At 43.5% G+C, this 8346-nt stretch overlaps 1 protein-coding gene across 2 annotated transcripts; it reads left to right on the forward strand.

Annotated features, from left to right (window-relative positions):
• Positions 1 to 123: 123 nt before the first annotated feature.
• LOC129453283 (laminin subunit beta-3) lies at positions 124 to 7961 on the forward strand. Of its 2 annotated transcripts, XM_073865539.1 has the most exons (26): positions 124 to 266; positions 354 to 402; positions 620 to 774; positions 860 to 971; positions 1050 to 1123; positions 1207 to 1398; positions 1483 to 1546; positions 1632 to 1807; positions 1936 to 2056; positions 2152 to 2340; positions 2430 to 2585; positions 2818 to 2973; positions 3561 to 3710; positions 3857 to 4006; positions 4648 to 4841; positions 4948 to 5044; positions 5118 to 5481; positions 5564 to 5724; positions 5812 to 6023; positions 6105 to 6308; positions 6389 to 6533; positions 6618 to 6825; positions 6915 to 7056; positions 7155 to 7331; positions 7409 to 7562; positions 7675 to 7961. In XM_073865539.1, exons 2-26 carry the CDS (start codon positions 372 to 374, stop codon positions 7812 to 7814), a joined length of 3924 nt encoding a protein of 1307 aa, XP_073721640.1. In that variant the 5' UTR covers positions 124 to 266; positions 354 to 371; the 3' UTR covers positions 7815 to 7961. The 2 variants fall into 2 exon arrangements, with proteins under 2 accessions (XP_073721640.1, XP_073721639.1); XM_073865538.1 differs by lacking the exon at positions 2818 to 2973 and having other exon boundaries at positions 157 to 266.
• Positions 7962 to 8346: the final 385 nt, after the last annotated feature.

Here is an 8346-nt window from a genome sequence, read left to right on the forward strand (position 1 = left end):
CTGTCTGTCCATCTAGTGTATGATGTTAATGATTAATTTGGTCTTAGAATCAAATTCCATCAATGTTACTGTGAGGATGTGAGTGTGTGTGTGTGCGTGTGTGTGTGCAGGTTGATTCATGTTATAAAGGGTGTGACTCTGTGAGGAAGGGTGTATTAACACAGACACAGGTGAGCGGTTCTTTAAATATAAAAGAAACACACGCAGCACATCTTTGTATTTCAATACTTCACACGCGCAGAATTAAAACCTTCACACTCGTAACGGTATGATTTTATTTGAAGATTTTATTTAGACCGAATGCTTTGTTAATTTTAGTTGTGTTTTGACTAAGTTCTGATTTATTCTTTTAGATCGAGAGATTTTTTTGGATGAAGACCTGGACTTTGTTTCTCACGGCAGGTTTGTTGAGATTAACCGATTACGATCAATTTTAATCATACACTTAGAAATGTTTAAAGTATTATTCATGTTTTGGGCATGTATCATTACAATACCATAATGTTTTAAAGATGTAGCATGTTAGGTTATACCATCATTTTAAGATATATATCACATACTGTAAAAACACTGACACTAAATATGTTATTATTAATATTTGTATGTGTTTCTGGTGTAGCTCTGTCTGCTGTATGTATAGCTCAAAAAGACTGCTGGCATGGAGCGTGTTATCCACCGACGGGTGACCTTCTGATGGGTAGAGAACAGAACCTCAGAGCGTCTTCAACATGTGGACTCATGGGCTCTGAGGTCATCTGTACCCCTCATGCAAATGTGAGACCAAACCTCTGATCATTCTACAACTTTATGATTTTGAACTTAAAAAATGAAAGTATTGAATCTCTTTCTCTCTCTGTAGACGATGAAATGTTGTCCATGTGACTCACGTTACCCAGCGGCGTATAACGCTCACACCATCCAGAACGTTCTTTCCAGCGCTGGACCGACCCGATGGTGGCAGTCTAAGAAAGGTGAGAGATCTTCTGTTCAGGACCTCTCAGATCTTCTCCTCTTCTGAATCTTGTTAACGTGACTGCATTTGATTGTAGATGTGAATCCCGTCAGCATTCAGCTGGATCTGAATGGAATATATCAGCTGGAAACTCTCTTTCTTTCATTTAAGGTATGAGATGAAAGAATAATGATGTGCCTGAGGATCTGTGATCTGAAGCTGTGGTGTATAACATCTCCTCTTCTGTCCTGTAGGGTCCAAGACCTGAGGCTCTAATCATTGAGAGAACAAAGGATTTCGGTCGCACCTGGCAACCCGCCCTGTACTTGGCTGCAGATTGTCCATCTACTTTTCCTTGGGTGGATACCACACTTCCTCGCACCCTTGATGGGACCTACTGTTTTACACTGCCATCCACCGGTGATAATCCCTATAGAGACCAGAAAGTATGAACTTCAGTCATTTTTATTGTTTTTAACTCATGAAACCAACATTTGAATGCATTAATAACAAATACACTTTCTTCTCAGGTTCATTATTATCCTTTACGACAGTTTGCAAACATCGATCTGCCCAGCGATTATAAAATTGAAGGTGAGATATTGATTCAAGTTTGATTTATCAATATTTGACTCATTGAATGATTTGTTCATTATTAATGTTTTTTTTTTGTCTACAGTTGCGTCTGGTTTTACTGGTCTGCGGGTAAATCTGACTCAGTTGGGTCGTGTGCCCAGTATGCCAGGCCGGAGTCTGAGTCAGTTTTACGCCTTGAGAGAAATGAGGGTCATCGGCTCCTGCTTCTGTCACGGTCACGCCAATCGCTGTCTCCCTGACACCACAAATAATATAAAGGTAATACACACAAACACACACACACACACACACACACACACACACACACACACACACACACACACACACACACACACACTATAAACTTTACACAGTATAATGTTATAGTTGTGTATTTGTGTGTGTAGGTTGGAGGAACGTGTGACTGTCAGCATAACACAGCAGGTGTGAATTGTGAGCGATGTGATGATTTTTTTAATGATCTGCCATGGAGACCAGCGGAGAACAGCAACCCACACACCTGCAAACGTACGTTTACACAGTACACACACATCTAAGATAGTGTAGTATGAGTATGGTAGTGTGCACGCTGAATGTGATGTAATCTGTGCTGCCCCCTGCAGGCTGTGATTGTAATAATCACTCAGACCGCTGTCACTTTGATCCGTTGAGATACGAGGAGACGGGTCGCCGGAGTGGAGGGGTGTGTGACGCCTGTATGCATCACACCACAGGACCAAACTGTGAGAGATGTGCACCGAATTACTACCCAAACCCACTGAGCGACATGAGGAGCCCAGACGCCTGTTTGCGTGAGTCACACAAATACATACACTTTACTCATACACACAATCACTAATGAGGATGATGATGATGATCGTCTCTTTCGGTCTCTATGCAGGTTGTCAGTGTAACTCTGCAGGTTCTCTGAACTCAGGTCAGTGTGATACAGTGACAGGTCAATGTTTGTGTAAAGCTCATGTGGAGGGTGCAAATTGTGACCGCTGTAAACATGGATACTACAACCTCAATGCCAACAACCCCAGCGGCTGCTCCAGTGAGTCCTTGACCTCTCACACCTCACTTCTGACCTCTCACACCTAACTTCTGACATCAGTGAACCTTTCACACCTCACTGCTGACCTCTTATTCCTCACTACCGAACCTCACTGAGCCTCTCACACCTCTCTGAACCTCTCACTCCCGAACCTGTCACACCTCACTCCTTTACACATACACACAATCACTATTGATGATGATTGTGAACGTCTCTCTTTGTCTCTGTGCAGGTTGTCAGTGTAACTTTGCAGGCTCTCTGAACTCAGGTCAGTGTGATGCAGTGACAGGTCAATGTTTGTGCAAAGCTCATGTGGAAGGTACAAAATGTGACCGCTGTAGGCCTGGATATCACAACCTCAACGCCAACGACCCCAGTGGCTGCTCCAGTGAGTCCTTGACCTCTCACACTTCACTCCTGACCTCTCACACTTCACTTCTGACCTCTCACACCTCACTCCTGACATCACTGAACCTTTCACACCTCACTCCTGACCTCTCACACTTCACTTCTGAACTCTCACACCTCACTCCTGACCTCACTGAACCTTTTACACCTCAGTCTTGACCTCTTGTACCTCACTCCTGAACCACTCACACCTCACTCCTGACCTCTCACACTTCACTTCTGACCTCTCACACCTCACTCCTGACATCACTGAACCTTTCACACCTCACTCCTGACCTCTCACACTTCACTTCTGAACTCTCACACCTCACTCCTGACCTCACTGAACCTTTTACACCTCAGTCTTGACCTCTTGTACCTCACTCCTGAACCACTCACACCTCACTCCTGAACCTCACTGAACCTTTCACACCTCACTCCTGACCTCACATATCTCAATTTGAACCTCACTAAACCTCTCACACCCTCTATTGAACCTTTAACACCTCACTCTTTAACACACATACACACAATCACTAATGATGATGATGATGATAATGATGAACCTCTCTTTCTGTCTCTGTGAAGGTTGTCAGTGTAACTCTGCCGGTTCTCTGAACTTTGGTCAGTGTGATGCAGGTCAATGTTTGTGCAAACCTCATGTGGAGGGTGCTAAATGTGACCGTTGTAAACCTGGATACTACAACCTCAACGCCAACAACCCCAGCGGCTGCTCCAGTGAGTCTCTGACCTCTCACTCCTGACCTCTCACACTTCACTTATGACCTCTCACACTTCACTTCTGACCTCTCACATTTCACTCCTGAGGTACACACAATCACTAATGATGATGATGATGAATGTCTCTTTCTGTCTCTGTGCAGGTTGTCAGTGTAACTCTGCAGGTTCTCTGAACTCAGGTCAGTGTGATGCAGGTCAATGTTTGTGTAAAGCTCATGTGGAGGGTGCTAAATGTGACCGCTGTAAACCTGGATACTACAACCTCGACCCCAACAACCCCAGCGGCTGCTCCAGTGAGTCTTTGACCTTCGACCTCACACGCCTCACTTCTGTACCTCTCACTTCTGAACCTTTACACCTCACCTCTCATGCCTCACTCATGAACCTCTCACACCTCACTCCTGAACCTCACTCCTGACCTCTCACTCTTGAACATCTCACACCTGACCTCTCACTCCTCACACCTGACCTCTTACGCCTCACTCCTGAACCTCTCAGTCCTGACCTCTCACACCTCACTCCTGACCTCTCACATTTCACTCCTGACCTCTCACACCTCACTCCTGACGTCTTATGCCTCACTCCTGACCTCTCACACCTTACTCCTGAACCTCAATCCTGACCTCTTACGCCTCACTCCGGACCTCTCACACGTCATTCCTGACCTCTTACGCCTCACTCCTGAACCTCAATCCTGACTTCTCACACCTGAACCTCTCACACCTCACTCTTAAACCTTTCCCACCTCACACCTGAACCTCTCACACCTCTCTCCTGAACCTTATTCCTGATCTCTCACTCCTCACACCTGATCTCTCACACTTCATTCCTGAACCTCACACCTGACCTCTATAAGTCTCATTAATGTCTATAAGAAATCACAGAAATATAGATCAAGTTATCTGATAATCTTTGTGTGTTTGTATGTTTTCAGAGTGTTTGTGTAGTACTGAGGGTTCACTCAGTAGTGTGTGTGATCAGCTGACAGGTCAGTGTTTGTGTCGACCTCACGTCGAGGGTCTGGTATGTGATCGCTGCTCTAATGGATACTGGAACCTAAAATCACCCAATGGCTGCCAACCATGTGACTGTGATCCTAAAAATGCCCGCAGTACCACCTGTGACCAGGTACACACACACACACACACACACACACACACACACACACAGTCATAATTATACAAACATACAAACACAAAAACATCCTCATCATGAGTGTTTTGTTGTTTTTTAGTTCACTGGTCAATGTCAGTGTCGGTATAGTTTTGGAGGACGGACCTGCAGTGGTTGCCCTGACAACACATATGGGAATCATCTTATTGGCTGTCGACGTAAGTGTTTCATACAAAAAAATGCAACAAATACTTATTTAAAATCATCAATAACACAGTCTTTCTCTCTCAGCATGTGACTGTGACCCATCTGGCACAGAGTTGGGTGGCTGTGATAAACTCACAGGTCTGTGTCGCTGTAAGCCGGGCGTTACAGGTGCTCGCTGTGATTCCTGCAAAAGCGGCCACTGCGACAGTTTCCCACAATGCCCGGCTTGCCCGTCCTGCATCTTTAGTATGAACACAGAGCTTCAGAACCTCACACTGCTTCTGGAACATCTGTCCAACAACAGGATCCCTGAAAGCACATCAGAAGAAGTGAATCGAAAGATCAGACGTCTGCAGATCACACTGACAAAGATCCAAGAGTCCATGTTTGTACCACCATCATCCAGCGACACACTGATCCAAACCCTCGAGAAACTGGACACACTCAGGTACAGCAAAATAACAAATGCTGAATAGAAATAGATCAATCTAATGCTTCATCAATTTGGTAACTTATATACCCTCTTTCAGGACTCAGATGAATGGTTTGACTAAAGATCTATCACCCCAGCCGTCAGATCCAGACCTGAAGAAACGTTTAGATGAGCTGGAGGAGTTAATGTCATCCATACGACTGGAGTATTTAGCTAAGAGAGACGCTATTAAAAACATTGATACATCCAACAACACCGGTCAGTACAGTTATTCTGTTTAAGGGATAAAATGTGAAAAGTGTATGGATTTATTATTTATATGAAAAAATTTTACTTTTTTTCCAGGCGCATATAACGCCATCCAGAATTCGTACGACACGTCAACAGATGCCCTCAAAAAAGCTGAAGCCGCTCAGGTAACCCTAAAGAAATTGACTGAGACCAGAGACAAAGCCATAAAAGATCTAAACAGAGTTCAGCCGGCCAACACCAAAGATCTACTCAAACTGAAGGAGGATTTGGCAACTCGACCAGATCTGACTCCCGCAGCAGAGAAGGTGGGTTAAAATCTTAATTTAGTATGAAAATGTAATCGTCTACAACAGATAAAGATGTTAAAGAATATTTCTCATTGTCAGGTGTGTGGTAGCACTCGTGTGGAGCCCTGCACTCCTCAACAGTGCACAGGTGATGTTTGTCCTCCTGCTGGAACGCCACCATGTGGACCGGAGGAAACCTGTATAGGAGCTCTGCCAAATGCCAACAAAGCTTTTCAGAACGCAGAAGAAGTGAAAGACAAACTGCGGGATCTGAACGACAAGATCGCTAAAGCACTAACACAGGTATACAAACGCACATTAATATACATCCACATAAATAAACTATATATTGACAGCTGAGTTAACACTTCTCTGCACAACAGATACAAGAAGCTGATGATTCAGCCAATAAGGTGAGACTTTCCACGGACAAGCTAGCCAATCAGATCAAGCAGGTACGTGACGATGTGGACGGCGATCTGAAGGATGCTAAAGACTTCATCAGCACACTGAAAGACTACTTGTCAGGTAAAATACTACACAACTTAATATATATACATACTAGGTAAAATAGGATAAGAAGAAGAATTAAACCCAGCATCTCTCTTTCAGCTCCTCATTCTGATCCAGATGAGGTTCAGCGTATCTGTGAGAACGTCCTGGAGGCAAAGTTACCAATAAATGTGGAAAATCTGAAGAAGAAACTGAAAGAGATGCAAGACCTGGCGTCATCTCTGCCCGACAGCAGCAAAGTCCTGGAGTCCACCAAACCAGAGCTGGAGAAAGCCAGAAAACTACTGGAGGAAGCCCAGAAAACACGGTACTGGTCTGATCTCACATCACAACCAACATCAACATACAATTATAGTTATTGAGTATTTGTTAACGTTCCTCTACAATACAATCTAGAGATGCTGCCTTCGGCATACTGAATGACACTGAGAGCATTCAGAAGTCTTTGGATGAAGATGAGCCTGTGTTGGATGACCTAGAGAAGAAGATCCAGAAGAGTCTGGACATCGCCAAGAACGTCAAGGAGAATGTCGAAAAGGTCAGTTTGTCAAATTGATACACTAAAATTTGCTTGAGAAAGTTAAGATATATTTTCTGACACATGCTAACTGTCTGATGTCTGTCTGTCTGTCTCAGATTGAAGATACGTTAGCTCCTGTAGAGAAGGGCATTGAGGGTATCACAGGTCTGGTGGATGAGATGCGTCCTCTGTTGGACACGCTGAAGAAGGACATCCAGACAGGAACGGGACTGGCAGATGATGCTCAAGATAAAGCAGAAGAAGCTCAGGATGAAGCCGATCAAGCCGCAAAGGTATCTTCATGATTCATCAGTATGTGCTTCGATCTAAAGATACAGTCATGCAATGATTTAAATATGTGTGTGTTCAGGACCTGGAAGCACTGAAGGATGAGATTGAGAAGCTCAAAGTGGCGGCAGAGGCGAATAGTGAAGCTGGTGAAGTAGGAGATCGCTTAAAGAAGCTTCAGGATGAGGCGTCTACTCTCGTCTCAGACACAGCAAACATCACCACGGCTCTCAGAGGTAACATCCACACCCTGAACACCCACCATCACTAACATTAACTGATGCACAAACCGCGTCATGTGTGTATTACATCAGTGTGAATTAATGATGTTTCGTTTGTGTTTGTCAGATAAAGAGGCAGAGATAAAGAAGGGTACAGAAGAGCTTCTGAAGAACGCTGATCGACTGTCAGGTCTGGAGGCTAAGCTGGAGATCCTGCGAGAGGATATTCGGCTGAAAGTCACAGGACTGAACCTGTGTCAGGGTTGATCATGCTCACTAATGTCTCTATGATGTCACACCGATATCACACCAAGGTCCCACTGATGTTAAAGAATTAATAGTAATTAATGGCAATGATTCCATGTTAATGTCTGATGAAATAATCTTGAATCAATAAAGAGATGTTAAATATCATGCTTGACTCGTTCATCACAGTTAACACAGGTCGAGTGCATTGCATTGTGGGATAGCATGCAGTGGCCTCTGTTGTAGGCTTTACATTCAATTAAGAAAAGGTTAAGTAAGGAATCATTTATGATGGGTTGTTGAATTATTCGAAAATAACGCAAACCCAAGGTGGTAATGCGGCATCATGTAACGTGCATTATTTTCAAATAATTTAAAGGACCGTAGTCAATAATATATAAAATATTATATATAAAAATAATCAACACCCACAAAACATTTATCGAAAAAATAAATAAATAAATAAATAAACACCCATGAAACATTTATCAAAAAATAATCAACACACATGAAACATTTCTCAACCAATCAGAATAAAGCACACTGCAATAAA

The sequence above is a fragment of the Misgurnus anguillicaudatus genome, unplaced genomic scaffold (genome assembly GCF_027580225.2).
Source record: "Misgurnus anguillicaudatus unplaced genomic scaffold, ASM2758022v2 HiC_scaffold_31, whole genome shotgun sequence".
NCBI lineage: Eukaryota > Metazoa > Chordata > Actinopteri > Cypriniformes > Cobitidae > Misgurnus > Misgurnus anguillicaudatus.

What these genes read in the sequence shown, in the direction of transcription:
- LOC129453283 (XM_073865539.1), top strand. Translation starts at nt 372, where the DNA reads ATGAAGACCTGGACTTTGTTTCTCACGGCAG. An exon ending in CAGCGATTATAAAATTGAAG is followed by an intron (nt 1,547 to 1,631) that starts GTGAGATATTGA and finishes TTTTGTCTACAG; the next exon opens with TTGCGTCTGGTTTTACTGGT. An exon ending in CAACCCCAGCGGCTGCTCCA is followed by an intron (nt 3,711 to 3,856) that starts GTGAGTCTCTGA and finishes GTCTCTGTGCAG; the next exon opens with GTTGTCAGTGTAACTCTGCA.